Source organism: Zonotrichia leucophrys, chromosome 4, assembly GCF_028769735.1.
Source record: "Zonotrichia leucophrys gambelii isolate GWCS_2022_RI chromosome 4, RI_Zleu_2.0, whole genome shotgun sequence".
NCBI lineage: Eukaryota > Metazoa > Chordata > Aves > Passeriformes > Passerellidae > Zonotrichia > Zonotrichia leucophrys.
In genome coordinates, this window is record NC_088173.1 from 40,235,843 (window position 1) to 40,250,472 (window position 14,630).

The window sequence follows — 14,630 nt, forward strand, 5'->3', positions numbered from 1 at the left end:
GGAAACTTTCCTTTTCAAATAAATGCTGCATCACACCTGGAGAATTTAATGACAGAGGAACTTGGAGACCTTTATGTAATCCACCAGTATGGGCACATGGAATTGGGCATTTATTTATGCCATAAAAAACCATACTCAATTTATTTAATGTGGTGATCATCTCTGATCTAACTTGAGTGGGTGAGGATCATTACCTCATGTCACTGAACAACCAGTTATAACCAGGAGCTGAATTTTAATGGAGTGCAGAAGGGCTGAGATCTCAGTTGACTTCAGAAGGAATCTGTTGGGAGGGTATGCTAGTTCTTCCACGATGTTTTTTACAGCATAAAAACTAGGCTTGCATGATATATTTATCTATTTGGAGAACATTTTACAACTTCATTCATGCTGCTCTGGGTACAGGTAGCATCCCATTCCCTCATGCATTCCTACATCAGGGTCAGGAGAATGGGACAGAATGTCTCTGTTGAATATTAGCAAGGTGCTAGAGATGTTCTGCAGAAAAATGCTAATCTGGAAGAAAAATATACTGGATATGAAGGCAAAAATACTCATCTGAGCAGCTACTGGCTGATATGAAATCCCAGCCATGAGGAGGCTTTATGGGTCCTTTCCCAGGGCCTTGCTGGGAAGGATTTTGATACATTTAAGTCTTCTTTGGTATAGCAAATTGAAATAAAATATAATGTGAGGATCTTTTCTTCTCTACATTTTTGTGTTTCAGGTTCAACATTGGTTTTATATGGCTTTTATTCATGTGGTTCTTTACTACTTTCAAAAATCTTAAATAGATGTACAGAAATATTCTTAAAGGCCAATTTAAAGACAAAGGTGTCCTTTGGGAACTGTACAAAGTAATTTTAACAGTAACTGAACTTCTATGGCATTTTCATCTAATCTATCAAAACCAGTGAATAGTTCTGACTCCTGATAAATGTTCACACAGACTTATCACAGATCTTGGGCTCAGTCATTTCCCTATGATCCATTAATTTGTATAGTGATAATTCAATATCCAACAACACTCAGACTCACATTCATCAAGAAGTGTTAATGTAAGAACCGCTTCATAATGAGATTATGAAACCATAAAATTATTTTGATTGGAAATGATCCTTAGAATTATTCTGTCCAACTGCTGACCCAGCCCTGCCAAGACCATCATTAAACCCTGTCCCCAAGTGCCACATTTACACATCTTTTAAGCGCCTACAGGGATGGTGATTCCACCATTTCCCTTGGCAGCCTCTCTCAAAGCTAGACTACCCTTTCAGTGAAGAATTTTTTTCCTGATATCTAGTATAAACCTTTTCTGGTGCAACTGATCCCATTTCCTGTTGTCTCATCCCTGTTTACTTGGGAGGAGGGACTGACCCTAACTTGGCTACAACTCCCTTTCAGGGGGATAGAGAGGTCTCCCCTGAACCTCCATTTCTCCAGGCTAAACACCCCCAGCTCCCTCAGCTGCCGCTCACAGGACTTGTGCTCCAGACCCTTCCCAGCTCCCATTTCCATTCTCTGGACAGGGTCCAGCACCTCATTGTCTTTCCTGTAGTGAGGGGTCCAGAGTTGGACACAGGATTTGGGGTGCAGGCTCAGCAGTACCAAGTACGGTCACTGCCCTGCTCCTTCTGGCCACACTTGCTGATACAGGCCACGATGCCATTGCCCTTCTCGGGCACCTGGGCACAGCTGGCTCACTGAGGACTGAACATCTTCCTCATTCCACCTACATTTACATTGATATATTTCTCTGCTACTTGGTCAAGTTGCTTAAACTTTTGGTTTTGTTTTATTGTATGAATATTTTAAAAGCATTTTAACATTCTTGGGTGGAAAACAAATCATTGCAAATAATCATCTAATTGCTTAAATACTCAAATTTTATATCCTTGGTGCTGCAAGTAAACCTTTCCTTATTCAAATAATATTTTCCATACAAAAAATCCTCAGTCAACAGACCCAAAGTTTATGATTTTTTCTCCTTCTTTAGTAACATTATGTATTATTATTTTCAAGGTGAAATCAATGGGCTAAATGTAAAGGCGAGATACATACTTTTTTCCTAATATCACCCACTGTAAACTCTAATTCCGAACTAATCCTCACCTATCAATCCTATTAAATGTTCTGAGTAACTTGGATGTCACTGATTACAACCAGGATGGTAAAGAGTTCAGGTAACAGAAGGAAAAAAGACATTGTGTATGATGGTAAACTTTTCTTAGTTTCATTTTAAAGACTTCTCACAGGGCTTGCTTGCTTTAAAACAACCCATCAATCTACAAAATCACACAGGAGCTCTTCTACATACAAAATGAGTTTTTAAGAATTCATTATGCCTAGCACAATAAAAAAGAAAAGAGAAAAACAAAGTCAGGTGAGAGAACTGATTAGTTAGCTGGACATGCAAACAGCAAGCTCTTTTCTATTCAAACAGGAAATGTATATTTACAGAGTAAGAATATCACAAGAATGAATGATAATCACATTTTAAGAGTGTCTGGAGATTTAGGTTAATAAGCAAGGTATCATTTATACATGTAACCTTGCCTGCTGTAAAGTGAACCACTAATTTGTCAACCCCATTTTGGAGGAAGACAATGGGATTCCATAGGTCAGCTCCATACAGGACTGCACATTAATCACATTAATTTTCTATACCTTAACAACAAATGCCCTTCGGATGCATATGGGGTTGTTTTGGGGTTATAATAAATTGCCCTGATCTTGTAAAGTCCTTTAAAACATCTGTTTGGCTACAGATAACTCTGTAGGGGAAACAACGTGGCAAAGAAAAGGCAAAGCATGCACACCAATGGAAGCACTGTGCAACAGGGGCTTACAGATCTTACTAAAAATATCCATAACATCTGAGGAGGAGGAAAAAAAAAAAAGAGCACAAGTTGTAGGACCATGTTGAATTTCCTCCGCAGTTACACATGCAGATCTAATCCCAACCTCTCTGTAAATAGCCTCTTAATATAGAAATAGTTTAGTTTTACAGATCAGAAGTCAATTTCATGTTTATATACTCTACAAAACATAGTTGCTCTACAGACATCAAAAGTTCTCTGTAGCAGGAATTCCCTTTGAGGAGGACAGAGAATTTTCCTGGTGAAAGTTGGAGAATTCCCTTTTAGCTTTAATGTATTTGCATATTAGTCTGCATGAGTCCTCTGCACACAGCTGAGCACTGTCCTGTGGCAATAGTTAGCAGCTCAGAGAGACAAAAGTTGTGTACGAGAAGGGGATTAAACTTCCCTGGGCTTTGACCTGCTTCTGAGCAAATGGAAAAAGGTTAGTCCAAATGACCATCTGCTGAGGTTCGAACTTAAAATGTGACTTGTTCTGTAAAGGCCAGACACGGCCACGCAGTGTGGAATCATTTGGGAAAAAATATAACTTTGTAGCTGAGACCCATCCACTTTGGAGCAAAGTTACACACAGGAGTTTGAATTTTGTCTGTGTAACTTTGCCTGCAATCAAGACTAGAAACTATATATTAAAGCCAGTCTAAAAAGTTGTTCTATGGTATTTTGTGGCTTCTGGGTCCTGGTTCCTAGGCAAGACCTGCGTGTCTAATCTTAACAAGTGTATTCGTGCCCTGACTGTAACAAAATTCCCTCTCATTCAGTTCCTTTTGTTGATTTTACCACCAGAGGAGATAATCAAGCTCTATGATTTATCTCTTCTTTTTGCTTGTGGAGGTTTTCAGGCATCACAGAAGTTGGTACTTCAATGAAGAATGAGTTTCACTGATGTTTTCTATGTATCATCTTTAGAATATTGTAGCTAGATAATGTCTAATCTGCTTTGTAATAATGGTGAGAAAGTGCTTGATTTTATTGGTATTTCAAAACATAAAAAGAGAAAAATTATAAATCCATCAGAAGTGCGGCAAAGAATATTGGACAGAAGAGCATACCTCTAATGACGTAACACAACTGCAACTTGCAACGTTGCAACTGCAACATCTCTTTTTTTAAGAGACATAAAAAACCCCTGAAAACATGTATGTACTTATAAAAGCTTTTACATTTATTTAAATTCTCGTTGTGCCAAGAAAGAAAATATGTTCTGTAATGGTTGAGAATCAGTTGTAAAGTAGTTGAAATTGCATCCATTTCAGTGCATTTGTTGGCCATTTCTATGAAAAGGGAATTTGACTCGAGCAACCCCAATAGCACTGAGAAGATGCCTGGGGAAGCCATGGAACGTGGGTTGCAGCACATTTTGGAGGTTTAGGCTCTGTGAATGGGTTTGACTCCTTAGGGAGAGGTGGTGACAAATGCAAAAGGAAAATCGTAGAATCACAGAATGGTTTGGGTTGGAAGGGACCTCAAAAATGATCTAGTTCCAAGCCCTCTGCCATGGGAAAGGATGACTTTCACTGCACCAGCTTGCTCAAAGCCCCGTTCCAACAGGCCTGGAACGCTTCCAGCAATGGGGCAGCCGCAGCTTCTCTGGGCAGCCTGTGCCTGTGCCTCACTATCATCATTATAGGGAAGAATTTCACCCCAATATTCTATCTATCTATCTATCTATCTATCTATCTATCTATCTATCTATCTATCTATCTATCTATCTATCTATCTATCTATCTATCTAATCCAACACCTACTCTCACTTTGAATTGATTATCCCACGTCTTGTCTCTACATGCCTTTTAAAGCAGTTCCAACAAATAATAGGGATGCACAGTTTTCTGTCCCCTAGGATGTATTTTGGGCTGAGGGCCGTACAGAAGGAGCATTTTTAGCGTTTTAACGCAGTGACTGACCCACGTAAAGCTGGGAGAGGGCTGGCGGGCAGCTCCGCGGGTGCGCCTGAGGGGTGGGCGGCCCTTGGAGGACCACCAGAAGGGCAGCACTACCTTATAGGAAAACTGCGCCTCCGAATTCTCCTTTCCTACAAGAGCCCCTTTCCCTTCCCGCTGCCCGCTCCCTGCCTCTCCCACCCTTCCCACGGCGCTCCCGCCCCCGCGCCGGACGCGCTCCGAGCTGGCGCCGCCCCCGCTCCCGCCCGGCCCGGCCGAGCCCCGCCCGCTCCCGCTCGGCTCCGGCTCGGGCTCCGCTGCGCTCCCCGGCCGGGCCGCCAGCGCCGCTCCCGCCGGATCCGCTGCGGCTGCTTCCCCGCCGGGAGCCGGACGCTGCCCGCTCCCCGCGCCAGTGGCGGTGCTGCTGCCCCCGCTGCGGCAATTGGCGCTCCGGGCCCGCCGCTGCCCGGCGGAGCCAGCGGGGAAGGGGCTGAGCGGGAACCCGCGCATTGTGCGAGCCCGCATGGGCACGGCGCGGGGGCGCGGCCGCGGGGCTCCTCCGAGCCTCTCGCCCGGCCCCCGGCAGCGCCCGTAGCCGGGGGGCGCCGCGCTCGGCCGTGAGGGATGCTTTTGTGCGCCGCAGCGGGCAGCGGCGGGGCCGGGGCTGCGCTGGCCGGGCAGGTCGGGCGCCGCGCTCAGCCGCAGCCCTCCCGGCCAGAGCGGCCGGGCGCGATGCTCTTCTAGGCGGCCCGAGCCCTTGCGAGCGCGGCGGGCGGGCGTAGCAGCCCTCTCGTAGCAGAGCTGGGAGGGCGGGCAGGCGGCTCCCCATGGCGAGCAGCCGGAGCATCGAGCTGGAGCACTTCGAGGAGCGGGACAAGCGGCAGCAGCGCTCCGGGCCGCGGCGCGGAGGCTCCGGGTCCGGCGGCGGCGCGGGGCCGCGGGGCAATGGGCTGGTGCCCAGCCCGGCGCACAGCGCGCACTGCAGCCTCTACCGCACCCGCACCCTGCAGGCGCTCAGCTCCGAGAAGAAGGCGCGCAAAGCCCGCTTCTACCGCAACGGGGACAGGTACTTCAAGGGCTTGGTGTACGCCATCTCCCCCGACCGCTTCCGCTCCTTCGACGCCCTCCTGGTGGAGCTCACCCGCTCCCTGTCGGACAACGTGAACCTGCCCCAGGGCGTCCGCACCATCTACACTATCGATGGCAGCAAGAAGCTCACCAGCCTGGACGAGCTGGTGGAAGGTGAGGACGGTGTCAAGGTCCGGCTGGACCTGGTGGTGGGTTGTGGGCACTCCCTGGGGTGAGCTTCCCTGTCCCTACCCGGATCAAAGCGGAGAGGTCGCCTTGTGACAACTGGCGCCCGCAGAACCCGTGAGGGCGAGGGCAAGTAGCCGGGGTTGTGAGGGGTGGTAGGGCCTCGTTTTCCCCGTGTGGACCATTCACTTCTTCCGTCACCTTCAGCGCTGCCATCTGCATGCACCGGGCTTGACTCCAATGGTAGTTAAGCAGCAGGTGCTCTTTTCATCTGCAAGAACTGTGAAGTTCTTGGTTACCTTCCATTCGTAATAGACGGAAATGCTGTAATTCTTCAAGTGTCACTGTTGTCTCACAGTGGCTTCAGCCTTCAGAGAAGAAGCGCCAGTGCTGTGAAAAAAGGGCATCTATATCCTACCATTTATTAAAACTAACAGGTGTAATGCCCTAGTTTCAAATGTGATAAGAGTCCATATTAACAGAGGGAATTATCTACCTTGCCTGACTTTCAAAAGCATGTTATGGAATCAGATGTATTTCAGAGTTGTTCCTAAGTAGCTTTTCATAATGGGACTTAGCTGCTGAGGTTATGTAGACCTTGCAAATCTGAACAGAGCAGCGCTTGACTGTCTCCAAATGGGACCAGAAATATTGTTTTGTGAATGACACATATGCCCCTTGTTTGTGGGGAGTGATAATTATTGGAATAAGGAGCAGAATTCCCCAGTGTTTTTACCTGATGTCCTAAAATACAGTTTGAGCTCAGCATTGCCTCCTTCTCAAATGCACAGGTGCATGCTGAGAGGTTTGTAATGAATTTGCATTTGATGGTTGTTCTCTTCAGGTGATCATTGTTCTATTAGGTATTTAATACATCATCTACCACCACAGTCTTCCACCCTCTGACTGTGTGCCAGGTGTAGCTGGTTTGCATTAATAAAGAACTGGGATTTTTTGTAGGCCTCCCAATGCCTCCTGCATCCTAGGTCTTCAGCTGCCTGTCCTTTGAGCTTTGGTTTGGAAGCTTTCCTTTTCAAAGCAGTGCTGAATCACACCTGCAGAACTGGATGAGAAAGGGAACCTGAAGACCTTTATCTAATCCACCAGTAAGGACATTGGGAGTTAGGGACCAACTGCTTCACAACATGGAAGAGAAATAGGGGGGGCTGTAGAATTTAGGGGGGCTGTAGAATTCGCTGTGCCAAATGGGTCTCCCTCAAAAAAGATGTGCATGGAAGGGCACTTCTTGGTAGTGCCATAGTGCTGAGGACTTGCAGCCTTATAGTAGATCATGTTTTACACTGACAACTGATTGAGTATGAAGTGGTTGTAGAGTGAAATGCTGACCCTGTGGTGATAAAAGAAATTAAGTAAGTAAAATAACTGTCATGATTTGGTGGTTAATTTAGAGACACCTTAAAAAAATATGGTATGCTGAAGTGGTCACAGAAGTAAAAGGAGATTAAAACTAGCAATAACATGGGGTGACTTTTGAAATGTTGCAGCAGGAATGATATTAGACTTTTATGACTTAAAACAAAGACAGAATTACTTGCTGGACAGCCATATATACTCTTGCAACTGTAAATTAATAATTGAAAGCAAAACTTACTATTTGTCTCTTCAAATACTCATTGAAACCGTAACCTTTGATGTGGCTCTTTACTGGAAGAATAAAGCAAAATAAATGTCACAGTCAAAATGCCACTTCCATGCTTTCTCAATGAAATAAAAGGGGGAAAAAAAGAATCCCAAAGACTTAGTCATCTATCCAATACAACTCTCAGGAATATTAAGAAAATCCTATAGCACCATAATTGGATTAGTATGTTCTCCAGTAAGCATGCTAAAAACTTCACCAGTGTAAGACTAATCACACAGAGAAAGAAAAGTATGTAGAGGAAGGAAAGGACAGCCAACAAGTAGTGAATCTGTCATTCCTTGAAATGATTTGTGTTTTTTTGCCAGCTGTTTTGTTCTTGAGGTGCTGGAAGAGATTTGATTTGGGTTCTTTATTTCTCATGGTTACAGCACAGCAAGCTTGAATTTCTGCTCTCGAGTAAATGCTCCAACATTGGTGTTGACCTAAAGCTTGAACTGCAGAAGCACCAGAAGTAGTTTTGAGTGGTATTTTGCTGTATTTCAATGTTTTCGGAAAGGAAAATAAAACTGAAGTGCTGTGGTGTGTGCCAGCCGCAGGCTGAGCACTGGACGGGCCATGGCTGCGTGATGCAATACCGAGCTCGCTGCTCTCTTGGCACCTTCCCAGTGCTCCTGAACTGGGACATGGAGTCACAGCAGTTCAGGTTCAGTAGTGGCAGATCTCTGCAGTGAGCAGAAGGTGAGTGCTCTGCAAACCTTGCCAAGCCAGCAAGATCTGCATTAAGCCTCCCTCAGCTCCAGCCTATGTGTGTGTAGCTCTTGGACAGTGACGTGTCCCAGTGCAGGGCAAGCTCTTTAAGGCTTACTTGCTGTTTATCTATCTGGGATATGAAAGCTGGCAACATCAAATTCTGCATCATACTGAGCTGAGTCACTGATAAATGTTGGGTTTTTTGAGTTTGGCTGTATTTGGCATTCTGTTTTATTGCTTGTCATTTTAAGAGAAAAAGAGCTGGTGCATGGACATACTGAGGATATGAAATTTTACTGTTCTGGGTTGAGCCAGTTAAAAATTGCACCAGATCATGTTTATTAGTCAAAAATAGAAGCTCCATTTTATGAAGCATATTGCTTTTCTTAACTGGATATGACAATCAAAAAAGCATGCTCTGCTGGACCAGCCTAAGGCAAATATAATTTATATTCTCAGCCCCTGTAGATTAGGAAACATTATGAGTTTGACAGTTTTCACTGTTTTGTTAAAATGGGAGGAATTTCATTGTCTGCTTCAGATCTGTTTGAGCAGGCAGATCCAGAGAGGAGGTGGGGGCTGGGACTATTATGCTTTCTTATGGTGTTCTTTTTTCCAGCTTTAGTCTCAGACATAACACTACTTTTTATTTTAGAATACACCATTCCACGTGTAATTTTATGCTTGCCTTCCAATATAAAATATTTAAAATTAGATTAATTTTTATTTTCTACCAGAGTTAGCTATTTAAGTGTTTGTCTATTTCCTTCAGTTTCCCTTGAAAATATAGGCTTCCTAAAGCATGATGCCAGGGTAATAGAGCTGTGCAGCTCTATTACATAGAGCTCCTGAGCTATGTGTTTTATGTGGATGTTGGTTGTGCTCTGTCTCTTTGTTTTCATTGCCTTGTTAATGAAGGACATGGAGAATCCCGACTGTACAGGTCTGCTGCAAAGCTGGGAGGTATTGTTGGATTTTGGGAGATGAAAGCAAGTGTAGAATTTATTCCTGGAAAGAGAAGTTCCATTTGTTTTGCATCTAATAGGAATCCTAGTTCCCTAGAAAAATGGCTGAGAGTCTTTGTTCGTTCAGCAACAATGCTTAATTAATATAGTCCTTTATAAAATGTCAGGAGTTTTGTCTGCATGGTTGTGCACACAATCGACTGGCATCTGTAGGGAAGTCCTTGGGCAGGAGGTGGGAAGGTTTGAGGCAGGACAGTCCTTATGCATGGCCAGGACACGTAGCACAGGGCAATATCTGATTTACAGAGCTCTGCCTCATTAACACAGAGTAAGAGAATGTGTTTTGAAATGAGGTGTTGAACAATCCAAGTTTTTTCTGCCTTAGACCATAGTTGTTACTGCATATTACATTTTAATCCTGCGTAAAGTGCCTGTGACTTTGGTTGATGTGCACTGTTGTATTAGGTCAAGAATATCTTTTCTCTTGTCAGGGCAAGCAGATGGCAACACCAATTAATTAGGCGGTTTGTATTTTTGCTCATTTCAAAAGGTATGATTACCCTCCTGTGATAGAGCCAGAAGCTGTAGCACTTTAAAAAACAAGACACAAATGTAATAACTTGAACAAAGAAGGGTAAAAAAGGAGGATGAAAGAAGGATTAAAAAACACTGAGAGCATATTCTTCCAAATACATGTTCAAATCACTGTACTGACACAGTTCTGGAGCAATGGGGTGTGGATGTGAAATGCAGAAGTAATTCTTAGTTCACTTCATCCAAGTAAAATAAAACAGTCCCATCACCATCTATCTCCTAGTTTCATGGATGGGGACATTCTAATTTACCTGAAAAGGGTTTTTAAGTTTCTGTGAAGAAGGCACATGGTGTCAGGTGTGTTTGATACCAGGTGGCATTGACTGTCTTCCGAGAGCTTTTACCCTGCCTGAGCAGGGGGCTGAACTTCCAGAGGTCTCTTCCAATCTCAGCTGTTCTGTGAAAGCCTGTAGGAAGCTGTAATCTACACATCTTAATGTCTAAATCAAATCAAAAGAGAACTAATAGCAGTCATCTGCTAAAATCCCAGTTGTCCCAGGTTTTAAAAACTGCATGGGGAATTCTGAGTGCTGTGGATGAGGAAAGATCATGACTTATACAGGGTTATTAAAGGTGATATGAAAGTGAATTGTACGAAACTGATGAGGAGGGAAGTTGCTCAAAGTAAGGAAGGAAAGAGAAATTGAAATATCCCAGTCCTTCATAAAAGGGGTTGTTTTATTTTTAGATCAGTCATATATGCTGTAAATACGCTGTTCCGGAAATCTGCTTGGCTTTGTGTTACAGAACACGGAAAGGGTACTCTGGTGAGTTTCCTAAAGTTAGAAAGAAGGTCAGTAGCCTTAATAACTACCTTGCTGTGCTAAATAAGCAGCTTTTGGTGGCTTTGAAGCTAAAGAGTTGCACCCAAAGAAGCCAAGGAACATAAGGTGAATAGGTGAAATCTGTGTAGATACCTGCCCTGTCCTATGGGATTCACAGGGGAACACATGCCTCAAAAATATGGAAACTGTTTTCCTTCCCTAGGGATGTTTTTACCTGTCAGCTGTACCATTCTCTGTTATGCAGAGTGCCATTTAAAAAGTGATCCTTTATGTGACTTTCAGGAGACAGTGCTTATTACTCTTGCAAAAAGCAAGCCAGAAAATTTTATTCAGATACTTTTGTTTCAAATATCCCTACTGAGGATTTTTGAGTGTTGCACACTTAATTAATTCCTTTTGTTGTTTGCAACATGTGCATATGTGACATGCATTAGGTTGGAAACAGTTGGTTTCTAACCTAGCGCTAGGGAAAAGTAAATATCTGTAAATATTTCTTTAGTAGTTTCTATTTGTTAAGGACAAAAGGTCTGAATATTTCTAGGCTATTTGTTAAATGCTTAGCAGTGAGGTTTGGCTCACAAAACTTGTGCTGTGAAGAACCCCAAATGGTGAGGCAGCTTTGTTCCCTCAAAACTGCATGTATCACACTTGTGGTGCAAAAGGGCAGGATGCATCCTACTTTTTTTGTTGGTATTGCATGGTATCTAATATTGCATGGCTGAATTTAGAATAGTTCATATAGAGGTATAAAATAATCAGGGTTGAAAGAGACTTTTGACATCTTCCAGTCCAACCATCCACCCAGCACTGCCACTGTAACCCCTAAACCATTTAACCTTATCAGCAGATACAAATGCCTCTTAAACACTTTGAGGATGGTGACTGCCCCACCTGCCCGAGGAACCTATTCCAATGCCTAATATTCTCACCCTAATAGTGAGAAGATTTTTTTCTAATATCTCCTCTGAATTTTGCCTGTCTCAGTTTAAGGCCATTTCCTCTATTCCTCTTACTGTGGGCATGGCATCCCGTCCACCTCCATCCAACCCTCTTTCAGGGAGTTGTAGACAGCCATGAGCCTACTCTTCTCCTGACTAAACAAACCCAGCTCCCTCAGCCATTCCCCATAAGACATGTTTTACAGACCCTTCATGAGCCTTGTTTCTCTTCCCTGGACACTCTGCAGCTCCTCAATGTCCTTTTTGAAGCGAGAGGCCCAGAACTGGACACAGCGCTCGAGGTGTGGCCTCACCAGTGCCCAGTGCAGGGGAACAGCCACTTCTCTGTCCTGCTGGCTGATCCAGGCCAGGGTGCCGTCAGCCCTCTTGGCCACATGGGCACGCTGGCTCAGGTTCAGCTGCTGTCAGCCAGCACCCCAGGTGTCCCTTTCTGTCCCCAGCCATTCCTCACCCAGCCTCTATCACTGCATGGCTCAGGTGCAGAACCTGACACTTCACCTTCTTGAGCTTCCTGCAGCTGTGTCCTCAGCCCACTGATGGAGGCTGTCCAGGTCTCCAGCAGAGCCTTCCATCCCCTGAGCACATAGCTCAGTGTCTTCTGCACAATTACTGAGGGTGCACTTGATCCCCGTGTCCAGACCATCCACAAAGATGTTAAACAGGACCAGCCCCAGGTGGAGCCCTGGGGACACCACTGGTGACCAGCTGCCCGATGGATTTATCTCCATTCTCCAGAGCACTCTGCGCCCAGCCATCCTGCCAGATTTTTACCCATTGAAGAGTCCACCCACCCAAGCTTCAAGCACTCAATTTTTCTAGGAGGATGCTGTGGCAGATGGTGTCAAACACTTTACTGAAGTCTATCTAGACCCTGGATAGACATCTACAGCCTTCCCCTCATCTACCAAGTGTACATGCTATTCTCCTTAATCCATGCATTTTTATCTTGAAAGGTGAGCTAGGCACGTTCCTGACGATTGGTGTTGAAGAAATAGATGGCAAATAAAAAACTTTGTGGATGAGTTTCTAAGAAAGCAAACCAGTATTTAGGCAGCTGATGACCTATGGCTATTTGTCAGTCAGACTGACCAATGTAGTCTTGTTTTCTCTTTTTCCTTTTTCTGTGTTTATCATCTGTATTCCCCTCCTCTGAGGGAATGACAAGTGTTGTGTTTAGACTGGTGGCTGTCTGAAGCTGGAATCCTTTTACATTGTTCTTAAACCACTTACACAGCAGCTTGTTTCATGATAGTGCATCTGGTTATTAATTCACTGCAGCTAAATTATTGAGAGGCAGGTAATGTTTTCTTGTCAATAGGCACTGTTCCATGTCTTCCAGCTGATTTTCTACTGTTAATAAGACTTGGAAAACCAGAAGTAGACTTATGCCATTTGCTGATTATATTGTGACCCAAAATATCAGGAGATGTTTCTCTTTTTAAGCAAGCCTGTGCCCAAATTGAGGAGTTTTTGATGGTAGCAGGATTTCTTCATGGAAGAGCTGGCACTTTTAGCTTGCTCTGGGTGCTGTCCTGAATCATGGGATGGATTGTACATACACTCTGTTGGAATTATGCTGTGAACTTATATGGAGGTTTCAGACTTCTGCCAAAACTGCTCTGCAGCCTGGTCGAGCTTTCTGCTGTGGAAGAGTTTGGCTGGGCTCGAGTCCCAGATGTCACCTACGTCTGGAAATGTTGCATTTTTTTCTGCATCTAAAGGAAAAAGAGAAAACATTGCTAAATAGATCTTCCTGCTGCCTTACTCTTTGTTGTGCTTCTTTACCTGCAAATCTCAGTGCAATGTTAGAGACTAAACTCATGCTCTGGTCTGAAACCTGGGGAGCTGATTCATGGTAATGCCAATGTTGTGAGCTGGAGACATGGTATTTACTTTCCATAATGTAATTGCTATTACTCTCTGCTAATTGAAGCTACTGTGCTTTAGCTTTAAAGTCTTTCAAGAGTATAAATAGAAAGTGGACCTTCAAACCATAAAATTGACCATATTGAACTCAGCAGTGTAAATATCTGAATTATTATTTATGCCTGGTTTTGGAGATGTGTCAGCTTTCTTGGGCTGGTAGATGCAAAAAGAAAAATGCTAGAGTCTGATCAAAATGCTGCTACAGTCTCATAAAATACTTCCTTTTTATTTGGGATGATATGCATTTAGGCTATTCCCATGGAAAATCTCATTCGAGACAGTCAGTGAAACTGACTTTCAAATTTATTTATGTTTGTGATTTTTAACTGTATTTTTATCTGTTAGTTTCAACAACTTTTAAAAACAATTTGATTGGTTCAACCATTCTAGACTCTCTCAAAAATCAAGTATTATGTGTTATATTTTACATATATTAGTTTTCTGAAAGATTGTGGAGATTATCAGAAGTGTGTACTTATACATGAATTGATCCCAAACAGATTTAAAATCGGGTCATACATGAAAGCTGTGAGCAAATATGGTGTATATATATGGTATATATATATTTTCAGGTTCTTACCTACAAAAAATTAATGTAAAAAGCAGATAATACTTCTACAAATGATATGATAATTCTTCCAAACTGACATACATAAGGGCATTTTTTACTTTGGAGGATAACTACAGTAATTTAAACAATAGCACACCTTTGTTGTGCTTGCTTTGTTGTGCTTGTCAAGTGATGGTGTTTTCTCAGGTGTGCTTTTTAAATACACCATTCTGTAGGAAAGTTTCCTGGAGTTAACTTTATAGTTATTATTTAAGTAATTCCTGCCTTTTTTTTTTCCTTTCATATTTTCATCTGGTAGATAGTGAATTTATAGCCCTGTCAAACAAATAAATGTTTAACTCATTCCTAGAAAACCATTCTTTATCCAGAGAGAAGCAACTGGCTTCCTAATGATACTGCTTCTTGGGTTTTTTGTATTTTAAATAGAATTTAGAAACCGTGGGGGAAGTCCTGGCTGAGGT

The 14,630-nt window shown here is 43.4% G+C and overlaps 1 protein-coding gene across 5 annotated transcripts in view; it reads left to right on the forward strand.

The window, feature by feature from the left end:
* The first annotated feature begins 5,059 nt into the window (after positions 1–5,059).
* DCLK2 (doublecortin like kinase 2) overlaps positions 5,060–14,630 on the forward strand; it is an 80,025-nt gene continuing 70,454 nt past the window's right edge. For 3 of the 5 annotated variants that reach the window (XR_010439901.1, XM_064711248.1, XM_064711249.1), the window contains exon 1: positions 5,062–6,004. Coding sequence is in view for 3 of the 5 variants with exons in the window: in XM_064711248.1 (XP_064567318.1) it covers positions 5,590–6,004 (415 nt within the window). In the remaining 2 variants the exon portion in view is untranslated. Of the gene's footprint in view, positions 6,005–14,630 lie in introns of all 5 variants that reach the window. The other 2 variants (XR_010439902.1, XM_064711247.1) reach the window with 2 other exon arrangements.